At 44.8% G+C, this 22,231-nt stretch overlaps 2 protein-coding genes across 2 annotated transcripts; both read right to left on the bottom strand.

Annotated features, from left to right (window-relative positions):
* Nucleotides 1-10,320: 10,320 nt before the first annotated feature.
* On the bottom strand, nt 10,321-11,512 carry LOC115403364 (trace amine-associated receptor 13c-like). Its single transcript, XM_030112230.1, has 2 exons — nt 11,349-11,512; nt 10,321-11,131 (listed from the first exon to the last, which is right to left on the bottom strand). Exons 1-2 carry the CDS (start codon nt 11,510-11,512, stop codon nt 10,321-10,323), a joined length of 975 nt encoding a protein of 324 aa, XP_029968090.1.
* Nucleotides 11,513-13,141: 1,629 nt separating this feature from the next.
* On the bottom strand, nt 13,142-19,987 carry LOC115403362 (trace amine-associated receptor 8a-like). Its single transcript, XM_030112228.1, has 5 exons — nt 19,824-19,987; nt 19,076-19,593; nt 14,154-14,215; nt 13,372-13,451; nt 13,142-13,214 (listed from the first exon to the last, which is right to left on the bottom strand). Exons 1-5 carry the CDS (start codon nt 19,985-19,987, stop codon nt 13,142-13,144), a joined length of 897 nt encoding a protein of 298 aa, XP_029968088.1.
* Nucleotides 19,988-22,231: the final 2,244 nt, after the last annotated feature.

The following is a 22,231-nucleotide window of genomic DNA, read 5'->3' as shown; positions in this document are numbered from 1 at the left end:
AGGAATTATATTTTTTATTTTAAAAATTAATTTGAAGCTGTTTGCTTACCGAGTCGGGTTTGCTTTTGCTCCAACTCATGACTGGCTGTGGTGCTGCGGTGAAAAAAAGCGGTGATCCGTCTGACACGACCCAGCAGCCAGGCGACAGCGGGCAACTTCAGCACTGATTGACATGCGAGGTTTACGGTGTGAGAGTAATATCAGATTTATAATAGTTACTAAACGTAACTACAGTTCTACGAGTGTGTGCGTGCCCACCTACGGGCTTCGCTTTTGGTAACTTCTCTTGGCGCCAGCCAGACACTGAGACAGATCAAAGCAGTTGCCGCGCCAATCTTGTACGTGCGGTGGTGCATGCCACGCCCCTCACCAGGGCTATATAAGCCGGGTGAGCCCCTCAATCTCCCCTCTTCGAGTCAGCTCACAGGAGAGAGGCAGTCCAGCTGGGCTTGCAGGAAGGTGGGCGCGTACACACTTGTAGAACTGTACTTACGTCTAGTAACTACTATTTCAGCTTCGTGTGATGCTTAGGCCACCTATGGGTTTCGCTGTTGGTAACCACCAAAGGCGGGGGCCGTAGGGATAAATGTACCTTCAGCTGGACAGGCTGACAAGACTGCCGCGGAAATGAAGAAGCAAAGCAGACCGTACACCAGGCACCACCCACAGAGCCCCAAGACAACGACGTCAAGCGCCCTCGCAACGAGACGCTGACCGTACACGTGTCAGAAACAGTCGTGGCCTAATGACAGCAAACACACACACCGAGCAAGGCTTTGACAGAACCCACCAAGCATGCACCAGGGTTCACTACTGCAACCTGTATTCCCCCAGGGAAAACACAACAGCCAGAGAGACCAAAAAGCAGTTTGTCTAAGCGACAGGACCCCGGTCCCCGCTTAAGACCAACAGAGCCACTGAGTCTGTGCACATATCCATGAGATATGACCGCACAAAGGTGGGCACCAAAGACCAGGAGGCAGCCTGACAGATGTCACCCACAGTGACCCCTCTGCACAGAGCCACAGATGCGGAAACTCCACGTGTGGAGTGGGCCCGGATCACTGCCGGCGGAGGGCGTTTCCGCGCCTTGTAAGCTGTAGTAATAGCACCACCAACCCAGTGGGCAAGTCGCTGGGACGACAGCGGGGCACCACGAGCAGCTGGCCCGTAGTCCGGAAGCTAGCTGTGTGCCCCGCGTAGCAAGACCAGACACAGCAACCGCAGCAACCGCAGTCGTGCCCCGTCCACTGACGAGCCCGGCGGAGTACCAAGTACCATGATCTGGATTACTAGTGACCGAAAGTCCGAAGTAACCCCCTCGGAGTGAAAAGCCGGATTGGGCAAAAGATGAACTAGTCCGCCATCCGGACTGAACGATATGCAGGAGGGATGGACTGAAAGAGCGCACAAATCACCGACTCTTTTGGCCAGTGCTCCTGGCCTGGGAGCGTGCAGGCAGCGCAAGCAGGGGGGGCATAACTCACCCCAGTGGGAGTCAGCCTTGGGCGCTTAGCAGTAGCGGCCCGTGGCGAAGGGGCGCAGGTGGTGAGAGAGCTTGTTTTGTCCACTCACACTGCCAGCCGTGGGTGGTGTGGTGTTAATTCACTTCCGCATTGACGGGAGCACTTGTTTCCACACCTGCACATTCAAGGCACATTCCAAACAACACAACAGGTAGGCAACGATTATTTTTAATAAACTGGTTTCTTCAACACTGCCCGCCTGGAATGCGCGGGTATGGAAACGAGCGCTTCCGCCAATGCGGAAGTGAATTACCACCGCACCACCCGCCACTGACGGTGTAGGCAAACGAAACAAGCGCTCCCACCACCTGCACACCGCTCCACCGGCCGCTACTGGTGTTTAGTAGCGGCTACATCATCTCCAATCATCCCCCTCTTCTGCGTCCCCTCGGTCTGCCTGTCCGCGTTGTGGCCGGAGGTGGGGGGCGAGCTACTGCTGCCTCTGGCCCCCACCTCCAGGCGGTTGATGATGACCTGGATATCAGGGACGAAGAGAGAGGATGTGGAAAGGGGCAGCCCCAATACGCCCCTCTGATCCTGGTAAGGGAGGGAGGGGAAGCTGAGCCAGAGGTGTCTCATACCAGGCTGGGCGTTGGTCATGGCAGCCCCCCGTCGATGGCGATGGCCGAGCACATCCTCATCAGGACCTCTTCTGTGTTCTGGACCTCTGTGATGTCCTCCGGCGACAGCTCTGACTGTTCGTGGCTTTGTCGGTGGAGCCTAGGAGGAATGTCATATTGTTAGCCAATGCAAACACCTGATTGCCATTAGCATAACAACAGTCCAGAAAAGTAGCCATGCGCCTGTCGCTCTCAGAGGGCAGCAAGGCTTACCGCCGGGCCAGGGAGTGGAGGTGGGCAGCAGGCAAAGTCTCACGGAAGCCTCAATCGTCGGGACACCGGAGACAGAGGCCCATCGCAGGAATATTCACAGTAGCCTTTTGCCGGTCCCTTGGCGGCGAGACGCGCGGCCCAATCACATTGCACATTGTTCTGGAATGACGGTACCGCCGGGCAGAGAACCGTAGTCCTGGTCCTGGATCAGGACTGGGTTGCCAGCCCCAGGGCAAAGTCACGCGGCGCCGGCTCGAGAGGCTGAGGCTAGCCCGGTGCGGTCTGCAGCGGCGGTGAATAGAGTCGCTAGATGAAATAGCTCCGGGATGGTATCACATACCTTGGCTTCATGTTGTGCACCATGTAGCGGAAGCCTTGGTTTTCCACCACACTGTATGGCCTCCTATCTTTGGCAATGAAATAAGAAATTAACGTTGTGATTTTCTTAGCTCGCTCCGAGCCCGGGGCTAGCTTTGTCATCTTGTTGAGAGCACGTTGGTTCAGTGGAATGACGGGCTTCAAGCGGTCGTCTTTAACCCATGCAGCTTCCTCCGGATCTAAGCGGGAGACGTGAGCCCTCAACTTGCTGGTATTGCCGCAGTACTTCAGCTTAGTCTGGCAATGTCGACAGACAGCATGTGTTTTCTCGACATGTTTTGAGCTCCTTCCCACAAACCTATAGCCCCAGTGTCAGTTTTTGATATGGGCAACATGGGCAATTGCGCAGGGCGGCATTCTCTAGGGGGCGTCACGGGAATGAAGAAAAAAAAAACAAAAAAACAAAAACACATTTATTTGTGCCCAGTGCTCATTTGCTCATCAGGTCATGTTATGGGTGACAAATTTGCACCCTCTAAAGGGAAGTCGCCGCTCACAGAAGTGGATGAAACCAAACCAAGAAGGGAGGGCGGGAGGGAGGGAGGATGAGTTTGCTGCTGGGCCTCACCCTTCAGGTTAATTTGAAGTCAAATTACAACACAAATTGGTTACAAATCACAAAAATATATAAATATAAAGCACAGTTATTCATAATATTATATAATATTGAATATATCAAAGAGTCTCATGTGTTATTTCACTATGAAAATGTTCAGTGACAATAACAAGCAAATTCACAAACCAAGATAAATTGGTTTAATCTTGAATGTTAGTTTAGGAGCCGACGGGTTGGTAATGTTTAGAAAGTTGATGGTAAAGTGCCAAAAATGGAAAAACGATGGTTAAAGCCATCAGGTGCACAATTTAGAAAAAAGAGGAAAGAAGACGAGGAGAAGCGTGCAAAAGACAAAGGTATGAATCCATGTCATCTCCTTATATTCACCATATTATATCATGTCCTTATGTTTACCATATTATGGAATGGATGTGATAAAATAAGCCAACGCTACTTAGTATAACTCTGTTATTTGTTTTCTCTACTGAGAGTTTTTTGAGCCCCACGCCCCCGGTACCGGGGGCAGCAGAGCTGTGGAGGTGCAAATAAGCTATAAACATATTCGTAACATTAATAGAACCCCAACGCCCCCGGTGTCAGGGGCGGCGGAGCTGAGCTTTGCCGCGGAGGTGAAAATGCACTAGAAACATATTCTTAACATTATGAACACAGCCATGCTGTATACCACAGAAATGTCAGAAACAAAACTAAAAGCTCATAAAAACCATTCTTATGATAACCAATTGATCCAACTGAAAGTGAGACTGAAACTCCAACAAAGTCAAAAAATGTTTAAACCGCAGAATGAGCTGATCTCTGCAAACAGAACTAAAACAGCAGAGACCCCACAAAACCATTTATATCACTTTATAACCAGGATTCACTGATCCAGCAGTAAAATAAGAGCAAAATAATAACTTACTTTCAACAAAACATCCAGAAATATTGTCTAAGAACTTAAACTCATCGGCCACTTTATAAGGCACACATGTCCAACTGCTCGTTAACGCGCACTAGGGACACTGTCTGCCCAGGGCGTCATAAAAGCCAGGACCGCCACTGTCTAGCCCCTAACGACTACAGACCCGCACCCCCCCACCCTGTACCCTGGTATGGGCAGCAACCAGACACCAGGGCGTGCACCGACCCAAGCCTGTAGCAGCACGCCCGAGCTGACCGACCCCTGCAGCCAGGCCGACTTTCCACCCTCATGGAAGGGGACACACCCCAGGCACCAGGACTCAGGGCACCCAGGCCCACCCATCCCAGAACACCTCGGCCACCCGGACATGAGCCGGCACCCACTGATCCAAGGCCCCCCGGAGCCCTTGCCTCAGCCCCAGCAACCGGCGGTGCCCCCAACCCCATCCAAACCAAACAAGAAGACACCCCCCCCAGTGAAGCAGCCCAGACCCCCACCCCAAGACAGCGCCAACCACCCGCAGCCATCAGGCCCACCCACTTACATCCGACCCCCATCTTCCCCTTACTTTAAGTGTTGGACCTGATCACAGGGGACCACAGGGAACCAGGTTTAGCTGATTGATCCTTTGAACAGACATATATTGTCTCCAAGCTAATGTGATCTAAGAAAAGATTGCTAAACTCCCTGTAACTTGGATTATTTCTGGATTTCCAATTCGCAAGGATAGTTTTCTTTGCGATACACAAGATAATGAGAGCCATGTTTGTTTTTATGGAGTTTATTGTCATGTTAATTTCACCCAGATCACCTAATAGGCACATTGCAGGAGTTGCAGGAATATTGCATGAAAACCATGTTTACAGGTCTTCACACACCTGAAGCCAGAACCTCTGCACTGGTGTGCATTACCACAAGGCATGGAGGTAGCTGTCAGTCACGTTATCATTGCAATGTGAGCAGATATCAGATTGTAACAGACCCATCCTGAACATCATTTGTCCTGTATAATCAATTCTATGCAGAATTTCGAATTGCAATAGTTGTATATTTGAGTTCTTTGTCATGTTATAGGTTTTTAAACATATCTGTGACCATGCATTTTGATCAAAGTTTTTGGATAGGTCAGCTTCCCATCTTAAGGTCGGAAGGAAGATTTATCTTAGCTTTGATAATATTCTATATATCTTCAATTAGCAACTTTGGGGAACTAAAGTTTAAAAACTCTTCCCCCCTGAGAGGTAGTTGCCAGTGCAGTTGGTTGAAGGTATATTTTTTTACCTATACTAGATTAAAGTTCATGATATTCTAAAAATGCTGTGCTGCTGATTCCATATTGTGAGGTGAGAGTATTAAATGATAGAAAGTTGCCGTTTTTAATGATATGTTCTGTCTAATTCCTTTATTTCTCCATTGAGTGAAGTTGATCATCTTTTTGTTTTGCAGGATGTCAGGGTTGTTCCAGATGGGTGTGAGTTTATACGGGATCAGGGAAGACTTGGTTAACACAAATTTCAAATATGCCAATCGCATGGCAGCAACTCAATGCATTTAGGCAAGTAGACATGGTCAAGACAATCTGCTGCAGTTCAAACCGAGCATCAGAATGGGGAAGAAAGGTGATTTAAGTGACTTTAAATGTGGCATGGTTGTTGGTGCCAGGCGGGCTGGTCAGAGTATTTCAGAAACTGCAGGGCTACTGGGATTTTCACACAAAACCATTTCTACGGTTTACAGAGAATGGACCGAAAAAGAGAAAATATCCAGTGAGTTTCTGTGGGTGAAAATGCCTTGTTGATGCCAGAGGTCAGAGGAGAATGACCAGACTGGTTCGAGCTGATAGAAAGGCAACAGTAACTCAAATAACCACTCGTTACAACCAAGGTCTGCAGAAGAGCATCTCTCAATGCACAACATGTCGAACCTTGAGGCAGATGGGCTACAGCAACAGAAGATCACACCGGGTGCCACTCCTGTCAGCTAAGAACAAGAAACTGAGGTTATAATTGCAACAGGCTCACTGAGATTGGACAATAGAAGATTGGAAAAACATTGCCTGGTCTGATGAGTCTTGATTTCTGCTGTAGGGTTGCCAACTCCCAGAGATTGAAATAAGGAACGCCTCTGGCAGGCAGCTGAAAAAAACTGGGTTTTTGGGGGGTGAAAAACGCATATGCATTTTGCCACAGTTATACCTATTACAGACTATAAAAACACATTAGGCTACTGCATTACACCTACAGTAGCAAGATTGTAATAACTCATGATCAGCTTGATCTGTTTGTATTTGAGGCATACAGTGAGACAGTTATTCAAGTATCATCCATCATCATGGACAACAGCTCTCAGCCACTGCACCGGACAGTAGAGGAGCTCAGCAGCTCCTTCAGTGGCGACTGAGACGCCCTCAGTGCAGGAAGGAGTGCTACCACAGGTCTCTCATCCCCACCGCTGTCAGACTGTACAATTCTACTGTGTAGAATATGTACAATAATCCTGGACATTATAATATCCTGCACCCGCCCCCCTTTAAGAAATTCAGTGACACTTTATCATCCATTCACTCTGCTGTATCCATTCACTCCACTAAAACATATTGTACATATTATATCATACTGTATAGTTATATATTGCATCGTATATTGTGTATTGTATTGTATATATTGTATATATTATATATTTCCTGTTATATTTTTAAGATTCAGGTGTTACATACAGTTAGATCTTCATTGTCTTTAGCTTCTATTATCAATCCTAGTATGATTTGCACTATCACTTGTTAATTATTGCATCATTCATTACTTTTGCACCCTGCTGTGGGTTCTATGAGCCTATACACCTGTACATTTCTCCACTGTGAGATTAATAAAGTCTTCTATTCCTATTCTATTCTATATTTATTGCTAAATGTGCAAAATAACATCAAACAGCTGCTGTCTCTTCTGGATTTTAACATGTTCCTTTTTTTTTATTTTCAACTAAAAAAGTGCAAAATCAAAACTAAAAAACCTTCTGAACAAAAAACCAACAAGGTGCCGTTTCTAAACTGAAAACACACCACAGTCTGCAGCAGCAGACACAAGTCAATGAACTAAACATGATATATCCGATATGTATAAATGGCACAAACTTACGTGTTCATGGAAGCCATGCTGCCCGCTGCTTTAATGTTTTGATTAACTTCTTCCCGTGCGCTTTGTGACGAAATTGACTATTGGCCAATGAACTGCCTTAGCCTACTAGGAACGGTCTTTTTTTGACAAATGAGATAAAAGTGATTCTGTGTTGTCAAGCCATGTTTGTCAGCTCATTGGTCACAGAACCTCAGAGAGCCGGTGAACAATTTACCGTAAGTTTTCAAAAAAAAGCGCATGTTTTGACTCTCAAAAATACGGAACAAAGTGCGTTCCTTTTCAACTCAATACGGAACACCCATTTTTACATCCAAATACGGAACGATTCCGTTTTTCAAGGAACGGTTGGCAACTCTATTCTGCTGTGACATTCAGATGGTACGGTCAGAATTTGACGTCAACAACATAAAAGCATGGGCCCATCCTGCCTTCTATCAATAGTTCAGGCTGGTGGTGGTGGTGGTGGTGGTGGGCCCCTTAGTACCAATTGAGGATTGTTGCAGCGCCACAGACTACCTAAGTATTGTTGCTGACCATGTCCATCCCTTTATGACCACAGTGTACTCATCTTCTGATGGCTACTTCCAGCAAGATAACGCGCCATGTCATAAAGCTTGAATCATCTCAGACTGGTTTCTTGAACATGACAATGAGTTCACTGTACTCAAATGGCCTCCACAGTCACTAGATCTCAATCCAATAGAGCACCTTTGGGATGTGGTAGAACAGGAGATTCGCATCATGGATGTGCAGCCGACAAATCTGCAGCAACTGCATGATGCTATCATGTCAATATAGAACAAACTCTCTGAGGAATGTTTCCAGTACCTTGTTGGCAATTAAGGCAGTTCTGAAGGCAAAGGGGGGTTCAACCCGGTACTGGCAAGGTGTACCTAATAAAAAGGCCAGTGAGCATAGATTGTTAGGTTTAAGCCATTTGGAGATAGATTGCAGCTTGCTGGCGAGGAAGTAATTATTGAAGTTGGGCAAGTCTAGTCCACCTGTGTCTTTAGTCTGTAGTAAAGTCTTTAAACTGATACGTGATGGTTTATTTTTCCTGAGAAATTTGGATATATATGAGCCAAGTGATTTAAACCAACCAGAGGACGGTTTGGTTGGTATCATTAGGAATAGATAGTTAACCTTAGGCAAAATCATTGTTTTAATGGTTCCAACCATCCCACCAACCAAGTGCACCATCGCACCAACCAAGTGATACAGGTAAGCGTCTCCACCATAAGAGATCATCTTCTATTGATTTCAGTAATGGAACATGATTTAGTTTTGAAATCTGATATCTTTCTGATATCCTGGAAGAAATGTTTATACCTAAATATCTAATGTTTCCAGACTGTATTGTATTGTCACTGTTTATAGGCATGGCTGTAGTCTGAGACCAGTTGATAGAATAGTCTGATATCAGTGAGAATTATCAATAAGTCTGATTGTCTGGGAGATAGAGGTTTGCGAGTTCTGCAGGAAAAGTAATACATCATCTGCATAAAGACTTAGTTTTATGTTCTATATTGTTGTTGGCCAGAATCCCTCTGATGTCTTTATTTTGTCTTATAGCAGCTGCCAGAGGTTTATGGAGTTCATCCACTGATAGAGGAGAATCCAACACTGTTCTGTTTTCATCTTTCAATTTTGGAAGATTGATATCATTAAAAAAAAAAAAAAAAAAAAAAGAATTAATTTCCTCATCTCTTGTTTCCGTTTGTGATTGGTATAATCTTTGACAGAAAACTCTAAAGATGACAGCATTTATAAATAACAGACAGGAAAGGTTTGCATCGTGTTGGGAAAAGTGGGTTGAATATACAAATCTGAAAAGGCCCACCTTTTCTTTCTCTTTTTTTCTTTTCCTTTTTCTTTTTAGGATGGAAATGTGAATTAAGAATTCTAAACACTAATGCCAAGTGTACATGCCTGTACCTTTTATATGTATCCATCATTTAAATATGTGGAATATTCATAAATAAAGAATGAAAAAAAAAAAAGAAATCTGTCAAGATTTTATTGATCTTGTCTTGTCATGGCTGATGTTTCCTTCTTGCTCTTTAACAGCTGAGATTGTGTTTTTCTTGTTAGCTATTTGTTTTTAACTGATTGGCCAGGAATCTTCCAGATTTTTTGCTGTGCTCAAAGTTCACTAAATGGAGTCGTTGCATCGAGAATTGTGTTTTTTCGTAATTCGTAATTTCATTCAGTTTCAGTTTAGCTTGCTTTATATCTTTCAGCATGGGCTCTTGTGGGGAGACATGATAAGCCTCCTCCAGCAATTTCCAACTCCAAAGTTCTTGAAGCTTCTTTTTTTTTTGTGTGAGAAGAAAAAAAATATTTTTCCCCTCATCACCGCTTTCCCTGCCTCCCAAAGAACACATGCTGAAGTGTCTGGCAAGCAGTTTTTTTTAATATAAATATATAGACCATTTTCTTTTAAGATAAGCTTTCTTTCAAGATTAAATGTAATTGAATTTCTGCTGAAAAAATAAACAACAATACAAAATTTATAATTATCATCACAAGAATTACTACAGTGCTGATTGAATGAACAGTTTATTTCAACTATATACATGGTACAAAAAATATTCCAAAGATCACTTCAAAAACAAAAGAATCACAATAAATGAAAAAGGATGGGCTGAAGCACCAGGCGTGTTATTGCCTAGAATATCAACAGTAAAAGAAAAATAGTAATGCTATATTATACTCTAACTCAAAAGTCCTAATTATATTACATTTTGTCAACACACATAAGTATTGATTATTTTACATTTTAAAATTTTCTTAAACATCAACAGAGAACTGCATAGCTTTAATTCATCAGTGTGTCCATTCCACAGTTTGACGTCTAAAAGTGAAACACATCTATATTTTATATTGGTCCTCCTTCATGGAATAGATAAAATATCAGTCGCTATGCATTGTCCTTAAATATGTCCAGTTTTGTGAGCAGGACTGATTGTCTCTACAAACTTTTGATATGACTAGAGTCAGGCTTCAGTATTTTACAAGTGACAATGAGCTTGGCAGATTTCAGAAACCAGGGATAACAAAAAGCATAAATCATTGGGTTCAGACAAGAGTTAAGGCAAAAGAGCCATGTCTCTATGGGAATAGGTGCAAACCCAGCTGAGCTACTCTGGCCGATAAGAGATGAAATGTAAAACGGAGAGCAGCATGAGAGAAAGGTAAGGACAACTCCACCCAGAGTCTTAGTGGCTTTCAACTCAGACTTTTTAACACGCACAGTCACTGAACCCTGAAATGTCTTAATCTGAGAGCGCATGGCCCGGGCCTGGGACACAGCCACCACAAACACTCTCATATACATAACTATGATCACTGTAAAAGGGCCAACAAATGTCATGAATAAGTCCACAACTCCGACGGTGTAACTAACAACCACTACACACTCTCCATAGCAGGAGTTATACCTGCCTGGATTTTTGAAGTTATCCTTCAATAGGAGGATGCTGAACAAAAAAGAAAAAGACCAACAGAGAGAAATACAGACAGAAACTCTTGTCACAGTGACTTTAGTGGAGTAGTGGAGAGGATCACAAATGGCCACATAGCGGTCAACTGATATGAGTACCATGGTTCCTACTGAGGCCGAGATGATTAGACAATTCATAACAGTATATATTAAGCACACAAGGTCACCAAGAAACCAGCAGCCGTTGGTTTGGACAGTCAGAAAAGGCATAATGAGGCCCACGAAGAAATCTGAGACAGCCAGAGACAATAGCAGGAGGTTGGTGGGAGTGTGGAGCTGCCTGCATTTAAAGAGGAACATCACATGAGTTATTTAGTGATTTCTTTGAATAAAACATCAAATCTATCATTGACACCTTTGGCTAATGAAAAACAGGAACATACATAGAAATTGGCAGTTGACATCATATATTATCACAAATGAAAATATGGCATCTTGTAAACATGAAAAACTTCAGCACATTCATGTTATGCATGAGGTTGATGAAAAGTTGCTACTTGAAGTGGGAGATGGAGATAATGACGAGCAGGTTGAGAGAAGCAGTGAGCAGAGAGATGAAGGACAGCACAGAGTAAATGAGCACAGCCTCGCTGAGTGGACGCTTTGGCTTCCAGCAGGAGGTGTTGAAGAGCTGCGGGAAGCAGAGCTCAGTTTCTCCCATCCTGACAGAGTGAGGATGAGAGGAGAAGCTGCTGAGCTCCAACAGCTTTGTGACCAACCCCTCTGTCATCCAGCTCATTTATTTCTTTGTTTCATCTTCCATGTTTTCCCTCAATGAATCTCCCTCCTCCCCCTCACATGTCTTGCATCATTCTTTTCACTGAACAGTCTTTCTTATCAAATCTATTTGTTGAAATAAACCACCACAATTTGAATCAAAGCACAGTGAAGTCAATGTCTGTATCTCCTTGAATCCAGATGCAGGTGTTAGGAAGAAACATATCCAGCACTGTTGTCTTGTCAATATTGTGGCGTTCGATGAGCGGTGGCAGCGGCGAAGAAGGATTCATGCTCCTTAGATTTGAACACACTTGTTAAAACAAGTAAGCATCCCGCAGCACACCCCCAGTCAGTGCACAGGCTGGGTCACCCTCAAAGCAACCCCCTTGAAACACGATGCAACAGGAAATTAAATAAAACAAACACAAAAGGTGGTAACAGTACACAAACATAAACCCAAACACAACCATAACGAAACGGAACACAACAAACATGAAAAACACACACAAAGCTGCCCCGGACCTGGCCCAAACAGTCCCACTTCCCATAATGCCTAGCGGCATGGCACAGGCAAAGAGGAAGCGGCCCCCGAGCAGCCGCTACATAGCCCCCACCCGAAGGGTTTACACATCCCCGAAATCCTGGAGCCATGAACAGTAAAAGTCCAAATGTCCGGGCTGCTGGCAGCGGTGAGTGAAGTGACGCAGACCCTTCGGCTTGTTCCCCCCCCCTGGCAGCTCCAAAAGCCAGTACCGGGTGCCTGGAGTCTGTACACAATGTCCGAAAGCTGCTCCAACACCACGGCTTTTCCGCGCCAGTAGGTGGAGAGCTTCGGAGATAATCCCTTTTTTCGGAGGGGGCAGTACACCCACACCCACTGTCCCTGAGAGAGGGGCTGCCCCTGGCGGTGAGTGTCGTATGCACGTTTTTGCCTGAGTCTCGTGTCCTCCTGGGCTCGCCGGGCAAAATCGTGCGCCACCCACAGGTCCTCTCTCAACCGCTGTAAATAATCCAACTCGGGTCCAACAGCGACCTCCGGTTCTGGTGGGGGGCCAAACACCAAGTCCACGGGAGTTTGCAGTTCTCTCCTGAACATCAAAGCAGCCGGCGTGCATTGGCTGGAGTCCTGTACCGCGGAGCGGTACGACCACAGGACCAGGGGCAGGTGGCAGTGCCAGTCTCACTGGGGGCGGCTGGTGAGTATGGCGAGCTGGGTGGCCAGTGTCCTATTAAAACGCTCCACCAGCCCGTCGCTCTGCGGATGAAGTGGTGTGATGCGAGTTTTAGTTACCCCCAGCCGCCTGCAGAACAACCCCTTCCCACGCCCGGTTCTTTGTCTGAGAGGGACCTGACTCGTGGTGAGGGTCTGAGGCCTGAAGTCTGCTCCATGGTCTGTGTGAAGCAGGTAGAACTGACCGAAATGTGCATCTGAACAATTATGAGACCTCAACATCAGAGACGGGAGGATTCCCGGTTGGGCTGTTGCCAGGTCTAGAAGGTGCTGGACTGAGAGGCCGAGGTAGGGCAAGATGGCCCAGAGGAGGGAAGCTGATCTTTGGACGGGCAGAGTTCAGATGAAGGCAGGTGAACGGCTGAGGCGGGTGGTCAAAGGCGGAAGGATTCCTGGCTGGGCAGTCAGCAGGCTGAGTAGGGAAAGGACACGGGGTGAGTAGGGAAAAGGTGCCACACTGGAACAAAACCATTACACCAACTAACTCAAGGAGGTGCTATGACTCAGTGCTGCAGTGGGGTCTTAGGTCTTCCTTAAATATTTCTCTTCAACAGGGGGAAAGTGGTCACCACTCCTGGTAGCAGCTGAACCCAATCCCAGAGATTAGCTCAGCCCCCAACTTCTGTAACACCACCTCAGCACCGTCCACCTGCACAGAGAAGGGAGGAACAAAACAGGCCCCAAAAGCTCCCATATAAACGCAGAGGTACACGGTGTGACGTAAAGTGCTCTACAAATCAAATGAATTATTATCGATTAAAGGTATTGGAAAATGTTCCCACTCTTGTGGACAACCAGCACCTTTCTGGCGGAATACGCAGGCTCGCCATCCAAGATGCGCGGAAGAGGTGGAGGGGACTCGGTTGGAACCAATGGGATGGACAGCTCAGGCTTGATGCAGCTCACGTAAAAAGTAGGGTGGATCTTCATAACCCTGGGGAACCCCGGCCTCACAGAAGAGTCAATTACTTTCATGATGGGGAATGGCTCTGTGAACTAAGGAGACAATTTATGGGAGGATGTCCTGAGTGTGTGGAGAGTTTGACCTGCTGACTGACCCAATACCGGAGCAGGGGAGCAATGCCAATCTGTGGTGCTGGACTCAGATGACTTAATTTAAACCAGCATCCTCCGAGCCCGCTCCGAGGTGCAACCTCATAGTACACTGGAATGGGGACATCCCGGTAAAGGAACAAGGCAGAGAGTTGTGGGTGAAATCCACCCACAGGACCTGTTTAGACCTGGAGGAGGGATGCTGAGATGCAAGAATCCGGAGTCCCATCTCCAGCTCCTGTTTGAGCCTCTCTGACTGTCTGTTATTCCGTGGATGATATCCAGAAGAGAGACTCACCTGCTCCCCCAACAGTTGGCAGAAGGCCCTCCAGAAGCGGGACTCCAACTGAGGCTCCTGGTCTGAGGGGAACCCATGGATATACTTCATACTTATACTTCATTTTATATAATGTTCATACGGACACCAGCTTCAGCAGTGAAGCTGGTGTTCCTCAAGGTTCCATATTAGGTCCTTTGCTCTTCTCATTATACATCAATGACTTACCAGACGTTTGTCCTGAACTTGATATGCTTATGTATGCTGACGATGCTGTGTTGTTCACTTACGGTACAAATATCCATACCATCACTGCCAATCTTACAGAAGGACTTACCAGAGTACACCATTGGCTTAGACAAAATTGCCTTCTGCTTAACTCCAAAAAGACAGTCTGCATGATATTCAGTAAACAAAAAGTAAAGCAAGACAGATCTAATGTATTTCTGAATGGAGAGGAGTTGGAATTGGTAACCCACTTTAAATATCTTGGGGTTATCTTAGATTCCAACCTCACATTCAAAAAACATATAAAAAAAGTTGCAAATACCATCAGATTTAATCTACAAAACTTTAAACAAATCCGGCCGTTCATTACTACAGTGGCAGCTAAGTCTTATCTCCATTGCATGATATTCTCTCACATTGAATACTGCTTCACAGTTTGGTCCTTTGCTGGTGTCACTGCACTAAGACTAATAGAGCAGCTTTTCAAAAAAGTGATTAAGATACTTGATCAAAAACCTCAGTCATTCCATATATGTGCTCTACTAGAGAAATTCAAATTTTTATCATTCGAAAGTTTTAAAACCTTTAAGAATAATTGTCTGGTATATAGAGTTCTGAACGGCTTGGCCCCGCCACCACTTAATGGATTTATCAAACAAAAGTCCAGCTTAAAGAGCACTCGCTCCACAGTAAGGGGGGACTGTGAAGTGCAATATCATGATTGCGAATTCTCAAAGAATGTGCTATCCATTAAGGGATGCTCCAGTTGGAACGTTCTACCGGTCGCAGTAAGAGAAACTTCCACCTATGTCTCCTTCAAGAGACAACTTAAAGAATGGCTATTACACCAACACTCGTGTGACCATTAGAGAGTCACTCTGAAATAATACAAGGGAATATCAGTTTTTAACTATAGGATGGTGAGCATGAATGAGAGTGAAAGGTTTGGACTGTGTGAATGCTATTCTTTGTTTTTATATTGTATAATTTTCTATTGTCTTGTTCCTTGTCTTTTTCCTCTTGTTCCATGTGTCATGTGTTTTGTCTTCGTTTTGTTTCAACTGTTAAATTTTAATGTAAATGTTTGTTTCTTTTGTGTATTGTATTCCCTGACCCCAGCCCGTTGGGACTACAGATGGAAATTAGCCTCTTGGCTACAATCTGGCATGTTTACTTTTATGTTCATTAACATGCACTGTCCCAAACAAATAAATAAATAAATGAAATGAAAAAATTAAATGAAATGAGGTTTTGAATAGAATACGGTATCTGCTTTTGTGTTTTAACTGCCCATAATTTGCAGTGTGGGGCCCCCAAAAGGTATCCTGCTTACGCTGTGTTTCCACTGGATGCGTTTAACGCGACTGCATTCGCTCGACAAATGACAACGCGCCGCGCTAGACGTGCGAGTTTTATCGCTGGTGTGTGAATTCATTCTTGCGACATAATCGCGCCATGCTAGACGTTCGAGTTTTATTGCTGGTACAAATCCAGGTATGCAAAACAAAAAATCATGCAGAAACATGACTATCTAATGGACAGCAGCAGTGGGCAGGATTCTTCTGATGTTTGTCCCACAGTCCTGTGTGCACCTGGCTGTCTCTCTCTCTCTCTCTCTCTCTCAATTTCAATTTAATTCAATTTCAGTTCAAAGAAGCTTTATTGGCATGACAAACATACATTCACATTGCCAAAGCGTTACATAAAAAGCACACAACATAAGCAGTTTAAAACACTTCACTGGAATGCAAAACAGTGTAAAAGACAGTGCAAATATTATAAAATAACAATGAAGATTAAATAGAATAGAAATATATAGTCTCTTTTTACTTCCTACGTGCTGAAAGTACAAGTGTGTAGTAGGGGTGTAAAGTGATCACAGTGATACTATTTTTATATACAAATGCAGGACCAGTTCCATGTGCTTGCACACAGCCTCATTCAGAGAATGGAGATGGTCTTGGTTCTGGTTCTGGTCCCGGTCTGTCTTCCTGCTTGGGTTCATGGAGGTTTCAGTTTTTCAGTTCTTTTCCTGTCACAGCCGGCCACAAACCTTGCTGCTGTGTTTGCACACTGCTGTACTTCCCCAAGCACGGGAAGTTCTCTCTCTCTGCGTGTGCAAACTGATCGATGGTGCGGTTTTTGCTCTTTTTTGTTTTCATGACTGTTTTTACTGTTCAGCACTTTGCGTTGTTTTTATGAATATCAAAAGTGCTTTTACAAATAAAGATTGAGATTGAGATGGCTCCGACTGCCACAATCGCTGCTCTGTATTTAGCATGCAGGAGTCAGCGTCGGCTGCGGGCAATGCGCTGGTATGAGCTCGGTGAGTTCCACCGTCTTCTGCAGGAGCTGCGCCCGGACGACGGCCGGTTCCAGCGCTACTTCAGGCTGACGCTGTGTTTCCACCTGAAGCTGTACGCCGCACGCCGCTCGCCTTGGCATCGCGCCAACAGTTTTGGAGGTCGGACATCGCGCCAACAGTTTTGGAGGTCGGAGCCCTGCACGCCCTACGTCAGCATGTCCGTGAAGACCTCCACGCTGATAGGCTGTCCTGGTGCGAATTTGCTTGAAAGGTTAAATTATGTCAACTCGAGCGACAAGTGACGAGCAATGAAGCGGCGGATGGCGGGCGATGGATGGCGGGCGGCGGATGGCGGGCGGCGATTGTCGAGCGGTGGGAGGCGGCAAGTGGCAGTGCAAGTCGACATCGTTCGCTGTCCGCTGCCCGCTGCTCAAGATCGAGCGACAATCACGTCATTACATTGACACTGATTGTATGTAATCTCATCGTACGAAAAGTTTGCGTCACGTCCAGTGGAAACACGGCGTTAGGGCCACGAGATGTCTTAGGGCCGGCCCTGCCGACACAGCAGGCAGAGATGCGGCCGGTGTTGGAGGGGAGAGGTGGAACTGATGCACTGGTCACTGCAGCGCCTAGCTGCACTCGCCTCGCTGACGCTGAACTTAACGTAGGATTAGCAGTGTCATTACCGCATGCGGTAGCCGTGCTCTTTTTATACATTTAGCCACGTTATAATTAGACCCTCCAGAAAAACACGATTATGCGATCGCATGAATTCACGCATAAATCACCCTTTTGCCACTGATTATGCGGAGGCCACATATTTTCCAAAAGGGTGCATAATCCCCGCAATAATCTCACATTTACCGCAAAAAAAAGAGAAATGGTCTCGCTTGAAGCGCTGTGACATTCAATGGACGAGTCGTTCCTTTTGAAGGGCTATTTTAAGTGAATGATGAGAGCCGCTTCACAGCTGTCTGAGAACCATTCCTTTGTGCAATTGTCCACGCTTCCTTCACGTGTCTCCTGAGTCCAGCTGTCTCCGCTGCCTTCATGTGAATGACGGAGTCTCAGTTTTCCGCAGCACGCTCCAGTCACCTGAACGCAGCAGCTAACTGGAGAAGAAGTGTCCAGAAACCGGAGAGTAGCCGGTGTTTTGGAAGAACTGGTTTCCTTATTAACTGGCGACTGGTTTTCGTTCACGTCCCTTGTTGCTGATAGATGTTAAAAACCAGACAAAAAGCCGTGTCCGACCTTTAATGAGTCTGATTTCAACATTTCAACAGCAGGAAGTGTTAAAGAACGTCGGTCACTAGTTAGCAAGGAAACCAGTTCATTTGAAACACCGTGTTGACCGTTTTATCACAGGTTTTAGCAATGGAACATACACACACACTGTGTGTGTGTGTGTTCCATTTGTGAGTATTGGTGAGCATTGTTGAGTAACAATTAAAGATAAATAACAAACTAATATAAAAATGAATGTGACGGAGGTGCGTGTGTGTGTGTGTGTGTGTGTGTGTGCGTGTGCGTGCGTGCGTGCGTGTGCGTGCGTGCATGCGTGTGCGTGAGAGAGAGAGAGAGAGAGAGAGAGAGAGAGAGAGAGAGAGAGAGAGAGAGAGAGAGAGAGAGAGAGAGAGAGAGAGTTTGTGTGTGGATGGGTAACCTACATATCTGGCATCTTTTTGCATATTTCACAGCATACTTCACAACTGTTCGCAATTTTGCCACATAAAATAGCATAAAACCCTGCATATTTATTTGCATAATCAAGCGTTTTAGCTCGCAGAATCTGGGATTTAAGTACGCATAATCATGAATTTTTGCTCGCGTTTTTCTGGAGGGTCTATACAATGTCCATTTCGGACATTTATGGTAATAGTAGCGACGGGAATTATGCTTTTTCCGTTAGTGTCAGTCCGTGAAACAGAAGAGTGTTTGCTAATGTGACAGTCCGTCTATGTGATCCTCATTCTCTGGAGAAGATGACATAAAAAGCATGATCATAAACAGCCACTGGAGTGGTTGCAGCTTTATTCAAAAAGTGTTGTAGTCATTTTAGCATTTTAGGTGAAGGCCTGATACACCTGAAAAGGTCACAGTAGGACTGACTGTAGCTACAGAATACTGATATCACTGGAGTCAGGCTTCAATATTTTACATGTGACAATGAGCTTGATGCATTTCAGAAACCAGGGGTAACAATAAGCATAAATCATTGGGTTCAGACAGGAGTTCAGGTAAAAAAACCATGTCTCTATAGCAAAAGATGTCAACGAAGCAGAGCTACGAAAGTTTACAAGAGATGAAATATAAAACGGAGAGCAGCTTATGAGAAAGGCAAGGACAACTCCACCCAGAGTCTTGGCTGCTTTCAACTCAGAATTTTTAACACGCACAGTCACTGAACCCTGAAATGTCTTAATCTGAGAGCGCATGGCCCGGGCCTGAGACACAGCCACCACAAACACTCTCATATATATAACTATGATCACTGAAACAGGGCCAATAAACGTCAGGAATAAGTCCACAACTACAACTGTGTAATTAATGATCACTATACACTCTCCATAGCAGGAGTTATACATGCCTGGCTGTATGAGGTTATCTCTCAAAATGAAGCTGTTGTGCAGGAAAGAAAAAGACCAACAGAGAGAAATACATACAGAAACTCTTGTCACTGTGACTTTAGTGGTGTAGCGGAGAGGGTCACAAATGGCCACATAGCGGTCGACTGATATGAGTACCAGGGTTCCTACTGAGGTTGAGGTGATTAGGCAAGTCAAACCACTATATAATACACACATAACATCACCAAGAAACCAGCAGCCGTTGGTGAGAATGATCATAAATGTCATAACGAGGCCCACGAAGAAATCTGAGACAGCCAGAGACAATAGCAGGAGGTTGGTGGGAGTGTGGAGCTGCCTGCATTGAAAGAGAAACATCACATGAGTCATGAAGTGATTTGTCTTAATAAAACATCAATCTGAATAGAATATGAATAGAATATCAAATCTATCATTGGCACATTTACTTAAATAAAAAAAAGAACATAAGTGTGAAGTGGCAGTTTACATAAAAAAATATGTCATCTTGTAAACATGAAAAACTTCAGCACATTGATGTTATGCATGAGGTGGATGAAAAGTTGCTACTTGAAGTGGGAGATGGAGATAATGACGAGCAGGTTGAGAGAAGCAGTGAGCAGAGAGATGAAGGACAGCAGAGAGTTAATGAGCACAGCCTCGCTGAGTGGACGCTTCGGCTTCCAGCAGGAGGTGTTGAAGAGCTGCGGGAAGCAGAGCTCAGTTTCTCCCATCCTGACAGAGCGAGGATGAGAGGAGAAGCTGGTGAGCTCCAACAGCTTTGTGACCAACCCCTCTGTCATCCACCTCATTTATCTCTTTGTTTCATCTTCCATGTTTTCCCTCAATGAATCTCCCTCCTCCCCCTCACATGTCTTGCATCATTCTTTTCATTGAACACTCTTTCTTATCAAATTATTTGTTGAAATACTGTGGATCACCACAATTTGAATCAAAGCACAGTGAAGTCAATGTCTGTATGGCTTGAATCCAGATGCAGGTGTTAGGAAGAAACACATCCAGCACTGTTGTCTTGTCATTGTGTTTGTGCACACTAAAAAATATTGGGTCATTTTGTTAACCCAATCGCTGGGTTATAAAATCAGTAACCCAATTTGGGCTATTATGATACATTTGGAGTTATTTATTGCAACTCTTGTGTTGGGTTCGAGTCCATCAGACCCAACACAGATTTTTAAACTCAGCACACGGGTTGTTTTGAGCACTGTTGGGTTGTCAGCGGTCCGTGTGTCACTTCCGTCTTCTCTCTCTGCAACACAGAAGTACAGAAGTGGTCCTCTGGTTCTCTGATGCAGTACAGGGTTGTGCTTGTTTACATTACATATCTAATTCACACAACGGCGTCATGTCATGTGAATTAGATATGTAATGTAAATAAGCATGTCATCATGTCATGTCATCCACAGAAAAATATGCTTGAGCGAGCGCCCTCCATGTAGTTAGTGTTAACCGAATAGCTAGCTAATGTGTGTAGCTCACTAGCTACACTATGTATAACGTTTGCATTACCAGCTGTCGAGACGGCTGTGGTTTAGTGGGGAACGCAGTCGTCTTACAATCGGAAGATTGTTGGTTCAACTCCTGTCTCCCCCTGTCTGCATGTTGCAACTGAACCCCCCAGCTATGGGTAAAATAGCACCACTGCCTTGTGGTTATCATGGGAGTGAAAAAGGCTGAGGGAGACTCCCGTACAAAAAATAAAAGGAGCCCTGAAGGTAGTTGGTCCTTGCATTGTGGCACCTTCCAGCAGCTCCTGTGGAGTAGCTGGTACCAACTGTAAGAGCCTGTCCCAGCTGTTGGACACCACCAGTAAGGCTGAGAAGGGAGATCTGTCGCTTGTATTATTTTAATTTATCTATGAATCAAAATTTTTGGAAGACTAAACCAATGTGTCTAGACGTCAGCATACGTACAAAATAGGTCCAGGATTCAGACGTCATTATTGGATCTTTTTTTGACGTCATAATGAGCCAGCTGGCATTCAACCGACCTTAAACATTGAAAATTAGCTAAATAATGTCAGTTGATGAAAAACGTTTATTCAACGTCAAAACAACGTTGACACTAAATGGTTGAAGTTGTGTCGTAAACTCACTGTGGATTCAACATTGAAATATCAACATTTTTTAGATGTATATGTAATCATCAGTATTTTTAAAATCATGACTTCTAAAAATTTTGCTGAAATATATCAGTTGAAAAACGTCATTTCAACAGCCAGACAACGTTGATGAATTTACATTGAAAAAGTGTTTATGTAAATGTCAACCCCGCCTTGTATTTCTTTTTCTTTGAGTCTGTTTGTTTTCATTGTCTCGTAAAGATAGAATTATGTCTAATGAAAGAGCCACCCAAGCGGTTAAACTTAGTATGTAATTTCATCAAATTGTGAACTTTGGTGAAAAACAAAACAAACATTTTTAAAACCACCACTTTGTTTCGCGTGTATTGCACTGTATTTCAGGATAAGTAGTCCCCCCCCCCCCCACCCCCCCACAGCATGTGATATCCTATTCATATGCCTTCCAAGGATGGATTCGCCATTCCAGGGGGTTTTTCCTGCGGTGCCTGGCAAGAGGGAATATAGCCTGCGATGTGGATGAGGTGATGTGGCCCGATGCAGCTCAGCGACATGATGCCACTCAGTGATTGTGGTGTGTGTGTGTGTGTGTGTGTGTGTGTGTGTGTGTGTGTGTGTGTGTGTGTGTGTGTGTGTGGTGTGAATGAAGTAAATAAAAAAAACTTTACACTCTGAACATGTTTTCAAGAGTACTGTTGTGTGCAATATATTCTGTTTTTACATTGAGTTGTGTTACAGTAGTGTACAAGCAGTATTTTCTATAGATTTATACTCTTCATATGAAACTCACAAATCTAAATGCCTAATCCTCAGAGATCTAAGAGGATCCATTACTGTAAAGTTTCTAAAGATATGCATTGGCACATTCTAATGTCCA

The sequence above is a fragment of the Salarias fasciatus genome, chromosome 16, assembly GCF_902148845.1.
Source record: "Salarias fasciatus chromosome 16, fSalaFa1.1, whole genome shotgun sequence".
NCBI classification, from domain to species: Eukaryota; Metazoa; Chordata; class Actinopteri; order Blenniiformes; family Blenniidae; genus Salarias; species Salarias fasciatus.
The sequence above is the reverse complement of the archived record's forward strand: the minus strand, read 5'-3'. Positions and strand labels throughout refer to the sequence as shown.